Source organism: Nothobranchius furzeri, chromosome 1, assembly GCF_043380555.1.
Source record: "Nothobranchius furzeri strain GRZ-AD chromosome 1, NfurGRZ-RIMD1, whole genome shotgun sequence".
Lineage (NCBI taxonomy): Eukaryota > Metazoa > Chordata > Actinopteri > Cyprinodontiformes > Nothobranchiidae > Nothobranchius > Nothobranchius furzeri.
Genome location: NC_091741.1, coordinates 25,482,370 through 25,500,658, shown reverse-complemented (window position 1 = coordinate 25,500,658; position 18,289 = coordinate 25,482,370). Strand labels below are relative to the sequence as shown.

At 41.5% G+C, this 18,289-nt stretch overlaps 2 protein-coding genes across 3 annotated transcripts; one reads left to right on the top strand and one right to left on the bottom strand.

Moving 5' to 3' along the window:
* Positions 1-159: 159 nt before the first annotated feature.
* nxt2 (nuclear transport factor 2-like export factor 2) lies at positions 160-3,580 on the top strand. Its single transcript, XM_070544070.1, has 4 exons — positions 160-324; positions 464-550; positions 3,013-3,157; positions 3,290-3,580. Exons 1-4 carry the CDS (start codon positions 310-312, stop codon positions 3,472-3,474), a joined length of 432 nt encoding a protein of 143 aa, XP_070400171.1. The 5' UTR covers positions 160-309; the 3' UTR covers positions 3,475-3,580.
* Positions 3,581-8,359: 4,779 nt separating this feature from the next.
* On the bottom strand, positions 8,360-14,909 carry acsl4a (acyl-CoA synthetase long chain family member 4a). Of its 2 annotated transcripts, none has more exons than XM_070543294.1 (15): positions 14,772-14,909; positions 12,869-13,361; positions 12,618-12,795; positions 12,422-12,531; positions 12,070-12,208; positions 11,826-11,976; positions 11,290-11,413; positions 11,090-11,161; positions 10,855-10,994; positions 10,589-10,761; positions 10,228-10,302; positions 9,938-10,126; positions 9,700-9,814; positions 9,186-9,343; positions 8,360-9,060 (listed from the first exon to the last, which is right to left on the bottom strand). In XM_070543294.1, the coding sequence occupies exons 2-15, from the start codon at positions 13,223-13,225 to the stop codon at positions 8,903-8,905; spliced, it is 2,139 nt and encodes a 712-aa protein (XP_070399395.1). In that variant the 5' UTR covers positions 13,226-13,361; positions 14,772-14,909; the 3' UTR covers positions 8,360-8,902. The 2 variants fall into 2 exon arrangements, with proteins under 2 accessions (XP_070399395.1, XP_070399629.1); XM_070543528.1 differs by having other exon boundaries at positions 11,826-11,973.
* Between the last annotated feature and the right edge of the window lie 3,380 nt (positions 14,910-18,289).

Here is an 18,289-nt window from a genome sequence, read left to right as displayed (position 1 = left end):
CACTTTTTTCCTGTACATATTATTTATAGCATAATATAGCACCGTATTTTCCTATAATATTTTTTGTAAAACTATATAAAACACACACATTGTGATAAATAAACTTCATTGAATTCGACCAAAGGTTCATGCCTTTTATTTTGGTAGGTTCAAGTTTTGCTCTCAGGAAGTAAAACATGCTACAGGCCACATGCGTCGCTTACTAAACGAACAAAGGGAGAAAATATTGCAAGTTTTAATATTTTCATCTAAATTCTTACAATTTTCTGATTTGTATTGTGCAGCACTAGTCCATATGTACATGTAGACATGGCAAGTACCCTGGTAAGTTTATTACTTTAGTTACACGTGGCTTCTGTAGCCAAAAGCTCAGAAGCTAATCATGGTATGCTACTTTTCATTTTAAGCTCAAATAAATGCATTAGTTAAATTAAATGTATTTATTGCCTGATTATCACTTCAGGATTTCAGGACCCATGCCGACCAGTCGTGCAGGTATGCGGAGGAGTTTGTTAACATTTACTACGACTGCATGGACAAGAAAAGGAGGGTGAGCGTCTGAAAGTTGATTGTTTTTAAACACACTTGGTTTTCATTATTTTTATGAACATACAGGACCTTTCCAGATTTGATCACATATTTATAAACTTCTCTTTTGGAATGTAAGCTATAAAAACTGCTGTTCCACAGTTTCCTCACTAGGGAGCAGTGGTTTTAATCCAAACGTTTACTAGATTCCTGTTGTAACTATATTCAGGAAACACTTACGCTGTTTAAAATTTAAAAAGTTAAAATTAATATTTATGTACATTTCTGCAATTTATTTGAAAATTAATAACATGCATCGACACATGTACTCTTCTGTTATAATTTTTTTATTAGAATTTCTGATTACAGGTGACTCAAAATTCTTAAGAATGTTTGAATTTTTTGTGGCATGTCAAAATTTTTGAAAGTAATTGAATGAAAAAGGTTTCACTGAGATTTGTTGCACAACAATTGTTTACTTTCATTAGACAGGGAAGTGAAACAAGTGTTTCTGCTCTGTTCATGCAACGTAGTTACTGGAGGTTTTGAAGAGGTCTTGAAAATACTTGAGTCTGACATTAGAAATGTGTAAGAATCCTAGAGTTATTTTTCAATAAATTTAGCTTAAATTTTTTTTTAAATCCTCATTTTATGGGAGATTTAAACAAATCAAAACAAAATTTATATAGAAATTCATGAATACATTTATTTGACCCTTCAAATTGAATAAAAAAATTATATTCAATCATATATTATTATTATTGTTATTATTGTTGTTATTTAATTTTTTTGTAATCTATCTACAAAGGTTTTTATTATGTTGTAATGCGTTTGACATTTCCCTCCTAGATTTTATCTACTCTTTGGTTTCCATCTTTATCTTTATGTCGGCATTTTCTTTAACATTCCTGGCTCACTTTTATATCTCTGTGCGCCGTTACACTAATGAGCAGGACTTTGTTTTGTGATGTGGAATGGTTCTTATCGGGTGTCCATATTGATAAATGATAATGATAAATGACCCACACTTGTACAGCACCTTTCAGAGTCAGAAGACTCCAAAGAGCTTTGCACTTCAGTGTATCATTCATCCATTCACACACGGGTGGTGATGAGCTACAGTGTAGCCACAGCTGCCCTGGGGCACACTAACAGAGGGGAGGCTGCCAAGCACAGGTGCAACCAGTCCCACCAACCCCCACCAGCAGGCAAGATGGGTTAAGTGTATTGTCCAAGGACATCCTTCCATCCATTTTCAGCTGCTTATCCGAGGTCGGGTCACGGGGGTAGTAGCCTAAGCAGAGAAGCCCAGATTTCCCCCGCTCAGCTATTTGGGCCAGCTTCTCTGGGGCAATCCCAAGAAGCTCCCTGGCCAGCCATGAGACAAAGTCCTTCCAGCGTGTTCTGGGTCTTCTATTAGGTCTTCTTACGGCTGGACCTGCCCGGAAAACCTCACCAGAGAGGCGTCCAGGAGGCATCTTAACTAGATGCCCGAGCCACCTCAACTGGCTCCTCTTGATGTGGAGAAGCAGCGGGTCTACTCCGACCCCCTCCCGAATGACCGAGCTTCTCACCCTATCTCTAAGAAAGAGACCAGCCACCCAGCGGAGAAAACTTATTTTGGCCGCTTGTATCCACGATCTCATTCTTTTGGTCACTACCCAAAGCTCATGACCATATGTGAGGGTAGGAACGTAGATCGACCAGTAAATCGAGAGCTTTTCCTCTCTCTTCATCAGGACAGACCGGTACAACGCCCACAGTACTGTAGATGCAGCACCAATCCGCCTATCGATCTCCCACTCCATCTTTCCCTCACTCGTGAACAAGACCCCGAGATACTTAAACTCCTCCACTTGAGGCGAGACCTCATCCCTGACCTGGAGAAGGCATTCTACCCTTTTCTGGTCAAAAACCACGTCTCGGATTTAGACTAAAAAAACAAAACAGCAACTTAATTCTTCTTTGCCACCAGCTGATTGAGATAATGTCATTTTTTAAGAGTTAAACTGAAATAACTGCAGATGTCTAGACTATTTTATCTTTTACTAACAATCCGTAACAGCTGTGTTGCACACTGAAAGATAATACCCCCCCACCCCTCCAACACACACACACACACAGAGAAGCAACATTATGGACAAACAGGAACACATCATTCCACGTGTTGCAATTATATAGGCCGGATCTTTTCCTGTTCCACTTGCTAAACAACTTTAGAGCAACATTCCCAAAAGTGGTTAACTCCAGAGCTTGTGATGTTAAATTCATTAGATTGTTATAACATCCTCCGTTATTCATCTGTGTTTCTCAGCTCTTGTTCAAATAATCTGACTGGATGAGACTGTTGTCATTAATGGTTCTTGATCTGGGCTAAAGCTGAATCATACGTCATCAGTAATGTAGTTTATACTGTTATTTCCTATAAGATGATGTTATTGTTTATTAACAGCTATTAAAGACTGGGTGCTTGTTTTGTTCCAGAACTTGACCCGACTCTACCTGGACAAGGCCACCCTGGTGTGGAATGGGAATTCTGTGTCAGGACAGGATGCCCTGAGCGAGTTTTTTGAGTCGCTGCCGTCGAGCGAGTTCCAGGTTCTAACGCTGGACTGTCAGCCGGTTCACGGTCAGTGAGGCAGTACTGAACTTAAAACACTTCCAGATATCAAAAGATAACTTAGTATTTCTTTCTGAGGGTGTCATTTATGTTTATCCACCAAAGCCTCCTCATCATCCGCGTCGTGTTTTCCTCCCCCAGAACAAGCTACCCAAGGCCAGACCGCTCTGCTGGTGGTGACTGGAGGCATCGTCAAGTTTGAAGGCAACAAGCAGCATTTCTTCCACCAGAACTTCCTCCTCACGGCGCAGCCTTCGCCCAACAGCGACCAGCCCGTCTGGAAGATTGCAAGTGACTGTTTCCGGTTCCAGGACTGGAATAGCTGAGGCTTCGATTGTCTCACTTCCAAACAATCCGAAATGCTTTACGTTGATTACCTGCAGATCTGTGTGGATTTAAATTTTATTTTGTAAAATAAAAATGCCAGTTGAAGCTGTTGTGTTGTCACACATTGCAGATGTTCCAGAAGTGGAGAAAACTGGGTCATTTTTGGGACCAGTAAGAACATTTGTTTTTAGCCTTTTTGGAGAATCTAATTTGAATCCAGAACTTAACTTGATAAAGAAATGTAGAAGACGGGTTTTGACCGGTATCTTTGTATTTTAGTTAGAGGAAGAAGTTAAAAACAACTTTTTTAATTGTTACTCTTCTTGGATCTGAAAACCGTGGAGGCCAAAGGGTTTCCTTCTCCAACTGCTTTTTTCATTCTCTTGTTTTGCCACTTTTTTCTTCAATTGTGTTTTTAGCTGAGATTGAACTGAATCAGCTGGTCCACTTAATAGCGGTGGAAAAGTATTTGCCCCATTTTCTTTTCTCAAGTCCATTTAAATAATTCAAATCAGCAAACAAATCTCAACATTTGGCAAATAAATGATCATTTCATTCACAAGGGCAAAAACTGGGAAAACCTCTGCAGCCCAAAGGGAGCACAAAGACAAATATTCACAGCATGACATGTTTCTGCAGTGTCTAAATGTAAAATGACATATTTTAAGTCCTGATGTTTGTGTCCACGGAGCAGTGTGAGACTGACCTGTCCAAGAGCCAACAACTACAGACGGGAGTTAGCTCACTGTGACCTTTTGTACCCAATGGGTCTGGATTTGATGACAAAGAATGCTTCTAAACCTTTTATCTGACCATTTGTTTTTGTGTTCACCCGATTTGATGACTAGATATCTACATAAATACTGTTTATGTACTCGATATTACAGGTCGAGCGTTTTTTGGTTGAATAAAGGAGTTATCGTCATTTCACTGTTGTATGTTAGTGTGATCCACTGATGTCTGAGGTTAAAGTCAAAACACGCTACAAAGATCTCAGTTCACCATCAGTCAGATATGTAGGTAATGATGACTCTCGGATACCACAGCACATCATTTAAATTGAATGTCTGCCAACCTGCCTGTTCCGTGTTTGCCCGTAATCTGTGGCAGCCATCTTGAATTGGATTGGCTTAAAAAGTCAAGAGTTACTCACCCCCTACCCTGGGGCACACCGGAGGCTGATGCGCCGCTGAGCGCTTCTTGGAAAGTACCGATAGTCACAACATCACACGGGACTTGAGAACTGAAGGCGGGAAGTGACTATTGTTTATACGTGATCAGACTTCCCATCGTGTTTTGTGAGACTAATTCATTAACAGTGGGTAAGTACGCTATTTATTTAAATATTTGAAGATCAATAAGTTAGCTGCTGGGTTTTTGCCGTAAAGCCGTTCCGCGTCGTAATGTCTGTTGTAAAGTACAATGTTGTAAACAGTTGCATCACGGCGCTTGAGATAGAAATGGTGCCTAGGCGCGGCGCTTCTGGGACGCCATGCGGCACTCCCCGTGTGCCCATTCTCATGAACTACACTCACCCATGGACGGTTGTTTTCTGCTTGGTCCTAGAGCTCAACCAGTGTCAATTTAATATAGCATAATATTGTTTTTGGATGGTAAAAAGTGCAGGGGTCAAAACTTGACTTTGGAAAATTACGTCCATGCACTCACCTGAAGAATTATTAGGAACCTAACCAACCAATCACATGGCAGTAGCTTCAATGCATTTAGGGGTGTGGTCCTGGTCAAGACAATCTCCTGAACTCCAAACTGAAGGTCAGAAAGGTGATTTAAGCTATTTAGAGCACGGCATGGTTGTTGGTGCCAGACTGCCAGGTCTGAGTATTTCCCAATCTGCTCAGTTACTGAGATTTTCACCCACAACTATTTCTAGGGTTTACAAAGAAAGGTGTGAAAAGGGAAAAACGTCCAGTATGCGGCAGTCCTGTGGGCGAAAATGCCTTGTTGATGCTAGAGGTCAGAGGAGAATGGGCCGACTGATTCAAGCTGATAAAAGAGCAACTTTGACTGAAATAGCCACTCGTTACAACTGAGGAATGCAGCAAAGCATTTGTGAAGCCACAACACGCACAACCTTGAGGTGGATGGGCTGCAACAGCAGAAGACCCCACCGGGTACCACTCATCTCCACTACAAATAGGAAAAAGAGGCTACAATTTGCATGAGCTCACCAAAATTGGACAGTTGAAGACTGGAAAAATGTTGCCTGCTGATGAGTCTCGATTTCTGTTGAGACATTCAAATGGTAGTCAGAATGAGAACATGGATCCATCATGCCTTGTTACCACTGTGCAGGCTGGTGGTGGAGGTGTAATGGTGTGGGGGATGTTTTCTTGGCACACTTCAGGCCCCTTAGTGCCAACTGGGCATGGTTTAAATGCCACGGGCTACCTGAGCAGTGTTTCTGACCATGTCCATCCCTTCATGACCACCATGTACCCATCCTCTGATGGCTACTTCCATCAGGATAATGCACCATGTCATAAAGCTCCAGTCATTTCAAATTGGTTTCTTGAACATGTCGATGAGTTCACTGTACTACAACGGCCCCCACAGTCAGCAGATCTCAACCCGATAGAGCTTCTTTGGGATGTGGTGGACCGGGAGCTTCGTGCCCTGGATGTGCGTCCCACATCTTTCTTCTCCTTAGCCATCGTGCTTAGTAAAACATCTTGCCACTGGACTACAGATGAAAATTAGCCTGCTGGCTAACACTGGCACATTTACAGAAATGTTTATTAATGTGCATGGTCCTTAAATAAATAAATGAAATGAGATCTCCATCAACTGCAAGATGCTATCCCATCAGTATGGGCCAACATTTCTAAAGATGCTTTCAGCACCTTGGTGAATCAATGTCACGTAGAATTAAGGCAGTTCTGAAGGTGAAAGGGGGTCAAACACCGTATTAGTATGGTGGTCCTAATAATCCTTTCGGTGAGTGTGTAATGGCTTCTTTTAAAATGTCCGCCTCCAGTGTGCCCCAGGCTTTACTCCACTCCCACTTCCTGCTTGAAAAATGCAACAAATGCTGTTGCCTGGCAGACCGAGGGGGGAGCCGCTAACAAATAGAGAGCCTCTAAGTCTGCTCCCTTTCTGGTCAGCTTGTGGGTCTCCGGAAGAATGAAAAAATTAATGCAAGTCAACGAGGCTAAAAACGCTATTTTCTAATCCGCTTTGCCTTACGCCCTGGATCACACGTGTTGTACTGCAATTTAAATGAAAAGTAATGATGGATGTTTCGACCACGTACTTTGAGATTTATTAGCCTGTAAAAGTTTGTAATTAGCATGACTACAAACTAGAAATCAGCCCGTCGCATATGTGACATCACCACATAATCTCCTCTCCCCTAACGTAGCTGCTACTTACCACATGGTGGTTATTTCTCCTGTGGGAAGTTCGCTGAACTTACAGCCATTTTCCCTCAGTTTTCTCTGTCTGGTTCGATGACGTCACTTTCGTGACGCTCATTTCTAGTCCGGGACTTATTGTCACATAAAACCTAAAATAGCATTTCCCCGTTTGAAAATAAACACGTTCTTGGTATCAAAATGTGTCTTTACAATTCACGGACATTATACGTGAAAGCCGTGGCACAAAACAAGCCGAATGAGAAAATAGTGCTTTTAGCCCCGTTGACTTGCATTCATTTTTTCGTTCCATGGTCCAGAAGTAGATGGGCGTGACTGACCCCGGGTTTCCACAGGAGCCGTCAGCAGCACGTATAGGCTCCCTATACAGACACACACAGGCTCACAACATTGTGACATCATAATGTAACAGCTAACGTCATAGTGTACCTCTTAGCCAATAGCAATGGCCATTAAATTCAAAAGCAGTGCCCAATTATTGCCTACACTATGTGTACAGCACTATTAGACACTCATTTATAGTTTATCAGGAAAGAAAAGTTGATTTAACTAGTTGTAGATTTATGTCTAAATAAATTTATGAGTTATATAAAAATCTTTTCATTAGCTCTAAAGATAATTTGCTACCAAACACAATAAAACATGAGAGATCCAACTACCTGGTTCCTTTGATCCAACATTTATTTTCCAGTGCTTCGTGAATTTTGCTGTTAAATATTACGATTTAACAAATTGTTCAGTACCAAAGTGTGTCTAACAGAATCTAGAATTATTCAACATTAAATAGAAAAACTTTATTTTGACATGTTCAACAAGGCGCATGGTCACCATGAACGGAAATAACTGCAAATTCACCAAACATCTATAAAGTGGCTGGAATTCTCAACTTCTATCCATGTAAATCTAACAGTAGAAACACTCCTATGATTTAAAAAAAACGCACACAAACTTGAATTTCTCCTGCTATTAAACGAGCTGAGGCCAAAAATGCAGTTACAGTTTTCCAGCTGCGACTGGTGCTAACAAGCGTTCATCTAGACGTGTTTGCTTCGAAATAAATAAATAAGGTGGCTCCAAGAATGTTAACAGGTTCCTTTACAACAAAAACCCCCTTTTTCTTACATGTTTAAATCTTCCTGAGTGATTTTTGTTTACATGTTTTGGTCTCATCACAAAGTAAGGAACAAAAACAACAAAACTGCAGTGGTTCAACAACAACAACAACAAAAGAGAGCGATAAACAGAACTCTTTTAGAAACATTAATAATCATGTTTGTCATTCTTTCAGTGGGCAGATTTCTCTTTACACCTCTTTTAAACTCAACACGGCAGTTTACGTATTTAATAATCTGCTATATTTGGCTCCTACTTTTGCTGAACTACACCATTACTGTAGACTAATCAGTGTCTCTAATATTTAGTCTCAGCGATGAATCGGCAGCACTTGGACCACAGTGGTGATTTAAATCGGATGCTGGCAGATTCAGGCATATGGCAGTTGAGCGCTTTATTTTTTAAATGAAACATGACTTGCCACTTCGGTGCACCTTCTACACAATCAAACTCCTACAGTTCATAAATAAAATCAGCAGCACGAATGGATCAACAGCTACAACTATTTACAGATTCAACCTTTCTTCTGAGAGCCCGTGAGCACACACAGTCTACAGGTACCAGGCTCTCCCGTCACTGGCTCGAGAATGCATCCGGTCTCTTCCCACTTGGAGGGAAAATAAATAGAAATAAAAAGCTTCCACGTGGCCGTTCCCAGGCCAGTCACAAGGGTTAATCTAATAAGGATCGGGTTTGTAACATGACTATGGAGGAGGGCCGCTCAGGCACTTTGGTAAACAAAATAAGAAAAGCAGACTTGAATAAAATGTTTCAGTCTCAAGTGGGAGGGCGAGTTTTACGCCACTGTGCATCCTGCTGTTGCAGATCTAAACAACAGCGAGTTCCAGACTTGCTCCTGCTTGTGCAACTACGTATATCCCTAAACAGTGATGATAAAACGATGATGATATGAGACCTTCATCTATTTTCTTCCATACATTCTCTCTATGTCAGACAGGTAGTGGTTCCTAAGTTCCTTCCTCTTCAGCTTGAAGGCGTCCGTGACCAGTCCCGTCTCCGGGGTCCACGGCTCTGGACTGAGACGGACCTTCACTGGAATCTCAAACCTCTGGAGTTTAACTAAAATTAACAGAGAAAGAAAGCCTAATGGTTGAATGGATCTTGTTTGTTTTGTTTTTTAAATAAAAACACGCACAAGACTCAAAAGCCAGTGAAATAAATAAGATATCTCAATTATTTCTTACTTTTCGTAGCGACTTCTCTGATCTCCGCCAGAACCTCCCTTTCCATCTCTGGGTGCGTGCAGATCTCCTCCCATTTTCCCTCCACTCCTTTCTCCTTGGCCAGTTCAGTCAGCCTTTTCTGGTTGGGAACCACGAAGCTTATGACGTAGTTCTGTTCACTGCAAAAACAGAAATTTCTTTTCATTTTCAATTAGGTACGGAGTTTTAACCAATAAATAAGAAAATCACTTGACTTGGTGTGAAATCTCATTTCCACCCACTTTCCAAGCAGGACGTGTCATCTCCATCTGCAGCAGGACTTTGTTTATGCAAATGCACCGGCCATGTTATTTGTGCAACATTATGACAGTAACAGCAGCCTCTGTTCTCAGCTGATCTACATGCTCATAAAGTTATTAGAAACTAAAAGTAACCCGAGCAGCACCCTTCTTTATGTCTTCATTTCCCTGGCAGCACACGCCACAGCTGGGTGTGTTTCCTTTCCTGTAAGTTGGATCTAGAGCGATCTACTCACCCGTGGGCGTACGCACAAATGTTGTCGATGAGAGAGCAGTTTTTCAGAGCTGACTCGACTTTCCCCAGAGACACGTACTCCCCGGCCTGCAGCTTCACCAGGTCTTTCTTGCGATCTGAGTGAGAAGATTAACACAAAAGTGTGTTAGAAGCACCTGATTATCAGGAGAGCTGCACAGTTTGTGCAGAAACTACACAACTGTGTTTTGGAAACCGAGTGGATGTACAGATTCACACACCTATGATTTGGAGACAGCCGTCGGGGTAAATCTCCCCGATGTCTCCGGTGCAGAACCACCTCTGACCCTTCTCATCTACAAAGAAGTCCTGGTTGTTGCTCTCGTGGCAGTAGTAACCCTGGGTCACGTTGGGACCGCCCACTAGGACCTCTCCTCTTGGATTTGGCTCATCTTTGCTGGTGTAGCCACCTGAGCGACATATGAATTAAACACGTCATCATCCTGTTATGAAGAAATACCTTCCACCCTGCTCCCTACACAGCGTGTGCCGACACGTGTCTAAAGCTCACCTTCAGCCCAGTTCCTGAGTCGGATCTCACAGCAGATCAGAGGAGCTCCAACGCGGCCGGTGCTGAAGTCTGCAACTGTACAACCAGACACACTCTGTTTGTTCCGTTTCATCAAATCAGTCGGTCAGCGCACACAAAGCAAGTCAGCAATGTTTCTAAACCTGTTGGCTCAAATAAACGCACCAAAAAGAGAGGCTGTATGAAACCTAACTCTAAAATCGTGATCAAATACAGTCTAGTGCCCACTTCTGAAAAGCAGATCTTTGGTTGATAAATATCTGATGAACCAGAAGACACGTTCTGTTAAACTATCTGGTGTTTAGTAGGAACAACAGCCCTCGTGTTTTAGGTATCAACACACCTTCTGTGATGGTGGCGGCTCCACAGGTCTCAGTCAGGCCGTAGCCTTGGCCCACGGGGCAGCAGAAACACACGTTCATGAACCTCTGAGTGGCTGAGGACAGAGGAGCTCCACCGGACAACATCATCCTCACCCGTCCACCCAGGAGCTTCTTCACTTTACGGAACAAAACACTGCACATAAAACCAAACAACAGACTGTTTGAAGCTGAAAAACAAGTGATGTTGAGGTAAAAGAGGACAAAAACACCAGAACTAGTTACTTACTAATTGCAGAGCGGTGCATCATAGCCCCTCTTGACCTGCTCCAGTTTATATTTGTAACCCAGGGTAAACAGCGTCCTCTGAATGTAACCCATTTCCTGCACTTTGCTCATCACGTTCTTGTTGATGCGATCCATAATTTCCTTTAGAGGACGGAAAAGTTTATTTACTTTAAAGTAAACATAGAAATGTGGAGAAAACCTTGGAACTAAAACAGCAAATAAGCTCGGATCCTTACGGGAACGGCTGCCATCAAGGTGGGCCTGAGCACACTGCAGTCTCCTTTACTTCCTTTCTTTATTTTAGTGGACTAAAGGGAGCAGGCACAGAGAAAACCATGACAACAGCAGTGAAAATGTGACTTAACCAACATTTATATGTGGTAGGTGTTATTAGTTACATTAGCACGTTTAGGAAGGTAGCTGTAAAGCTTCTTACCTGGTCTGACAGCGTCTGAGGAGACGAGTAGCCGATCCGACAGCCATGTGTGACACAAGAGATTTCAGCGGTCATCTCCAGAACATGAGCCAGAGGCAGGTAGGCTATGTAGGTGTCTTCAGGGCTGTTACAACAGTGAGAGGAGGAAAGGGTCAATAGCAGAACTTACCACATGTTTCCTGTTCTTCTTTTAAATCAACACAGCAAGAAAAAAATCTTAGTTTTTTTAACATTTGTGCCACTATTTATATTTAGGTAATTAATGACTGATTCAGAGAGTGTGTGTGTGTGTGTGTGTGTGTGTGTACAAAATATCTCAGTAACTGCTGAACTAATCAAATATTGTTCATTTACAACAGATGAACTCCAAATGACCACCTTAAATGATCAGCCTTAAAAATGGCTACAGCTCAGTGGATATTACAGACACTGAGCTACATGTTGGTGTGATAATAGATGAGAATTATTCACAACACGCAGCCTGAGTCCCAACACATCGTTATCTTCAGGGCTCCACAAAAGCAGCCAGAACTCACCCAAGCTCAGGGATGCGCTCACACTGCCCCGTCATTCCCGCTATCAGGTTACTGTGAACTATCATGACCCCTTTAGGTCTTCCTGTAGACCCGCTGGTGTACATCACCACAGCCAGATCGGAGGGCTGGGGCTTCACAATGGCTCTTTCTGCTGCAGGACAAACAAGACAAGCATCGTCTTGTACTGTGAGCGTGACGTTTGTATTTGACTGATTTCACCTAAACACACGAGAGAAATACACACTGTTCTCCGGCTGCGCTCCCAGGTCTCGTACCGCCTGCATGCTGTGGAGGGACAGTCCTGCTGGGTATCCTTCGGTGGTCACTTTCTTCTGGTCCACGTAGATCACGTGCTTCAGCTTGGTGATCTGTGGCAGCACGTGCTGGACAGGAAACACAAACACCTTTTATTAATTTTGATTTACTGATTTCCTCTCAATAATCTGAAACCGGACAAACCGAAGACACCGGTCTCTCTAAAGTATTCTCTTCTTGGTATTTCCTCACAACAATGATCTAAGCAACGCAATGACACACTCCACTAGAACAAACCAGTTAGTTGGTTTTAAACTTGTGCTTTTAGGAGATAAGCTCACTTTCAGTTTGGTCTCCAGCAGCTCTGCGCTGGTAACTACATGAGTCACCCCGGTCTCGTTCAGCCCATACGCGATGGCCTCCTCTCCCAGTGTGGCATAGAAAGTCACCACTGATTCAACAGAAAGAAAAAACAAACCCTGAGTGAGAACATCGATAAGCCTGAATGAACACATAATCTGACTGTTTCTTACTTACACGGAAAGTTTTGCCTGAAGCACGCCTGAGCTGTGATCATCCACTCCGCTCTGGTCTCACAGAAGATCGCGATGGTGCTTTTGGGCTGCTGCCCCAGAGCTGCTAACCCACTGCCAAACTCACTCACTATAGAGTCCACTTCATCATAGGACAGCCACTTGTACTCTCCCATGATCAGCTACAACGAGTAAACAGTCAAACACCACAATCGGCCATTAGCTAGATTAATTAAATATAACGAGCAGCCCTACCTTTTTAAAAACTTTGCCGTTGGGCTGAATATCGTTCTCCTCACTCAGAATCTCTCTGGTACCAAGACAGTGAGCGTCTCTGAACCGCTGCACAGCATGCTTGAAGAGCTTATCCAGGGTGTTGATGCCTGGGAAGTCTTCTGTGGCCAGGGAGTCAAAGTGATCCACGGAGCGGTACGGACCATCTGGAAAACCTGACGTAGAACAAGCTTTTGTTCGCTTGGACTGAGATTTCTTTTGGCCGGCTTGAGTGATGAAGTACCAGGGTAGGAAGGAGATCGTTGAGTACAGCCATATCAGCAGGTAGACTGGAAACAGGAGGATCAGCTGGAGGGTAGAGACTGCCTGGGCAACCATACTGGTCTCCGGGAGAGTATTCACCAGTTTCTGCTGGGTGTTTATAAGTAATTCTGGGGTAGTCTGGAACTAAAAGGCCCAGCAGCACACAGATTTTCTGTGGGGGTCTCCTAGTACAGCCTCCCAGCTGAGTTAGCTAAAGTTGAGATAAAAACAAAAAAGGATTACAAGTTAAAAGTCACCCAAAAGAAAACAACTGTATCAAAGAGGAAGCAGGATAGTTCATCTGGTGCCAAGCGTCTTATGAAAAAACAGAACAGTTAAAAAAGGCGGGTTTGTAAAACAAAGAAGTGAGATAAACATTTATGAAGGATCCCTTAATAACCTGTTACATGCGGTTTCAGACCAGACTCACCTCCCGCTTGCCCCGCTTTGATAAATCAATCAGCATGCAGAGCTTGATTAAATCAAAAGCCTTGAAAGGGAAATGGATTAATCAGGCCCCGCCCCTTTGTTTAAACACCTGTCTTTATCCTCCAACAATGAGCAGGTTATCTAAAAGGTCAGTGTGGAGACATTCCCCCCTCAGACCAGACTGGCCACTGTCCAATGACCACAGGACAGTGAATGGACAGAGCCACAGACGACCAATGACAGTACTCTTAAGGCTCACTCCACTCAGTGGCCAGGGAGGGTCACGTTAGGGCAAGCCCGGCTCCTCTCGGCGGAAAGGACGGAGTTAACCAGTCCAAACTGGGTTTTACTTTAGTGGCGGAGTAGAAAACATCAATCAGGGGAAAGTATGAAAATGGCGGCATCACTATGAGTCATTTGAGTTAATCACACTTTAGGTGCACGTCAATGACCCGTTTATACTATCAGAAGGAAATAAATAAGGAAAAGATGAATAATGGTGTGATGTTTGAGCACAAGCATTTTTCCCATTCCCCTTACAAAAAGATATTTCATAGGATCTTGTGCAACAGCAGGACGTGCCCACTTCTAAATAATGACGCACATGTTGAAATCTACTGACTTCAGGGAAAATAGTCATTCTTACAACCGGTCCACCCTGACAGACACCAGATCAAATATCAAAGAAATTCGTAGGAAATGTGCGGCTACATCAGACTCACATAAATCACATTGTACCGGGCCAAGAGGCGCACGTGCTGGATCTATTTTCATGGCAGCGCCACGTTTTTTGGCGCATTTGGCCACACATCACGTCTAAATTTTGTATTTTATATCAATATAAAACATCGTACTATCTCCGCTTTACGTTTCCCGTTCTTGAAATAGTCATTAAACGTTCTGGAAATAAAACCCACGAATCTTGATGAAGCTCTGACCGTTAAAGTAGCGCGAGCCGTAAAGGCTAAACAATGGGCGAGCAGTGGAGCGGAACACGCATAGAAAAGCCGCCTCTTGTTGCCACTGATGCTGATAAAGCAACAGAGGAAGTTATCACCCAGCGAAGATGTTCGCTGTGGCCCAAACAAACCACCAACACGTCATTCAACAAACGGATAGAAACAGTAATGAGATTACGGTTTCAGCGCGCGAGTGATACTCTGCTTAACTCGTAGGCTTGTCATATTCTTACCGTGAGCGGCAGAAAACGCTGCCTGTCGTAGCATTGGTCTCGGGACAAATGACCGAGAGTTACCTTTTCTGTGGGGTCTAGAGACCCGGAACTTTACGTCATCTGATTCCATATTTTTCAACCAATCAGAAACCGAGCTGGTCCTTGCCCTCGGTTTTTCTGTTACGTCCGCAAGATGAGAAACAGAACAGGAAGACTGTATTTTGTTTTTTCCGCAAGCACAGAAAGGAAGATGTATACCTTGTTATAAATTTGTTAATTATTCTAGCTAAATTCTATCTCCACAAATGCAAGTATAGTAACCAAAAACCTAATTTCAAGCACTATAATAGTGACACTCTATCTTACATAAAATTGATTAGTGGATCACTAAACAAAAAAACTTTAAAAACTATAACTATTTGCACCACCTATAATTTATTTGGATGTGTGTAACATTTCTGTAGTGCACTGCACCCCCTGGCATATGTTTCATCTTCTTTGTTCAATTTTATATGCAATTTGTTTTCTATACTTATCACCTTGTTCAATAAAGTTTTGGGAAAAAAAGACTGTGTGGACATTTCCACGTTGTAGGGACATTTTGCTGGTCCACACAATGCTAAGGATCGTTATATTTGGTTTTAGAGGTATGTTGAGAATACACTTTCAGTGTATATTAGTTTAGGTTAGGGCTAGGAAAAAGAAAAAAAATTATATTTTATATAGCACCTCTCAAGATAAAGAAATCACGAGGCGCTTCACAAAAACAAAAAAGTATTTTTCAAAAATGATTTGATTTAATTTTTAAAATGACAAAAAAATAAAAAATGGGATTAAACATGCAAGGAAAGGGAGAGAGAAAATGAATAGGTAAAAGGAAAATCGGTGGGAAAGGCGGAAAAGGTAGAAAGAGCAGAATAAGAAAGAAAGAAAGAAAGAAAACAATCTTTTATATAGCGCCTCTCAATATAAAAATCACGAGGCGCTTCACATAAACAAAATTAAATGTGATGGGACAGACAGCTCTTGTCTCAAGGGGAGAGAGTTCCAGAGTCTCAGGGCCACAGCAGCAAATGATCTGTTGTCATCTTTGGTTTTTAGCCTGGTGCTCTGCACAACCGATGGGCGTTGGTCACTGGAAGAAGAACCCTATTGGTTAGGGTTAATAGTGGAGTCACTAAATGAATGGAAGTCAATGGAGGTTCACACAAGCATATACGTGTGTGTGTGTGTGTGTGTGTGTGTGTGTGTGTGTCACCATAAAGCAGTTGAAGAAAACATTATTTTTAATTAAAATAACAAATAAAAATATGAGATTTAATGGAAAATGTCTAGTTTAGCAACAGAAGTGGAAATTGATTTTGAGATTTTTTTTTTCACCAGGTCCGCCAACTCACAGAGATCCTCGCATTTGGTTATAAGAGTTGCAACGTCCTACTGTACCATTGACATATATACATATAGTTTTTTGGATGCTTTATATGATTCCAACCAGACATGGAGACAGAGGTGAAAGCATCACCGTACACACTCCCGAGCCACCTGAGCAAGAAGGGGTAATTGGCGTCATCTACTGGCAAAAAGCTAGAACTAAATCAATGTATTTTTTTCCTCGTTGAATTATGAAATCTTCAACCATGGTTTTTAAACAATTTTTTTCATTCATCTTTAGGTGTGAGTGAAACAAATTTCAAATATTTTTTGTAACATTTGATAATTTACAAATTTATTACATGTCCTCCTCAGTGGACAGTGTGCGTTCTGAACATGAAATATGATGGCTTGACTTACTAAAGTCCAAATGGAGGGGCTCAAATGCAATAAGTCTTCAACAGCTGTGCTTAATAGCAAAATAAATAAACAAATTAATAAAATAAAATAACAATTTTGAGTACCTGTCCACTGTAGTCACCATTAAAGGGTTAACTAATCAGAGAGAAGAAATAAAGTATAAAATATATTACATATGGACATTCAGGGGGTTTATTTACACAAATATGTGCAAAGATCCACAAACATCAATCGTTTTGAGAGCCTTTTTGTTATTGTGATTTTAGATTTAATCTATACATCTTTAAGAAAATTAGGAAAATATGATATATTCTTAGCAAATTTACATAGAATTCAGCCAAAAAACGATCAAGTTTATTACAAAAACACTTATGCTTTTAGGGTGTTAAAAAACCCCAAATTACTTTAGTTTTCCCATCTCAAAGAGAAATAATTGAAAATAGTTGACAAAATAAACCTATTAGTCCTACACTTATTTTAAACCTTGCGTGAAAAAGCAGTACCAAAAAAAAAACAGTTCCTGGATTATCTCCTCAGAAACTACAGCAAACTCCGTGTAACAGAGGTGAAAATAGGTTTTCATTTCAGTGACACTGATGTTTAGGGTTGTCTGTGTTTAGAAGCCATCTACTGGTGGTTAAGCGCAGTAACATGCACTGGTCCTTCAGACACCTCACGGCCTCCTCCAGTAGAATGGTCGAGACCCTTGTGTGTGAAGCTGTCAAAAACAAATGAATGTTTATTTGTATTTCTATTGATAAAAGCATGTTGAGGAATACTCGACTTGCACAGTCTAAAACACATCTTTGGTGTGTTCTTGCTGAGTTGAAATTCTAATTTCATCTTTTAGTTCTTTTTAAAACACAGAAAGGTTTTATTTACCTGCAAACGTTTAGGGTTAGGGTTAATAAATAAAACCTTTCTGTGTTTTAAAAAGAACTAAAAGATGGAACTAAAACACATCTGCTGAGCGGATCAGGACACACCTGTCGCACCTGGTTCAATTATTTGAATAAGAACATTTAAGGTCAAGGTCAACTTTATTTATATTTACTGCAGCAACTGCTGCCCATAGTGCTTCACAAGGTAAAATACAATCAAATTGAATAGAAAGCTAAAAGTACATCAGGTAAGTAAGCAAGAATCAATTTCCCTCTGGGATTAATAAAGTATTTTTGAATTTGAATTGAATTTGAAAGAAAGAAGAGAAAAAAAGCTTCATTTAAACTTGGATAAATGCCAACTCATAAAAATACATTTTAAGAAGTATTTTAAAATGACTCAAGGTGGCAGACCTAACGTTGTCAGGCAGACTATTCCACCTGCCACAGAAAAACCCTGTCACCTGGAGACTTAAGCGTTGTTCTTGGAATCACTAAAACATTCTGTGTGCTTGATCTCAGCAATAATTCAGACAAACATTCTGGGGCACGACCATTAAAACCTTAAACTGGATGCCAAAGGAAACAGGAAGCCAGCGGAAATACTTCAGATAAAATGCTCCCCCTGCTTGGTGCCACTCAGCAGACGTGCAGCATCATGTTGGAGACGATGCACAGACGACTGATCCAAGCCAACATAAAAAAAAAAAACAATCACAGTAGTCACTCTCCAAGAGATGGACAGGTAAACAACTTAAAAGATCCATCACTATAAACCCCAAGATCGTTTGTCTCATGATAGGAAGACAGAAAGCCCAGAGCCTCCTTATCTCAAGAAGGCAGAACAAAAATCCTAATTGTTGT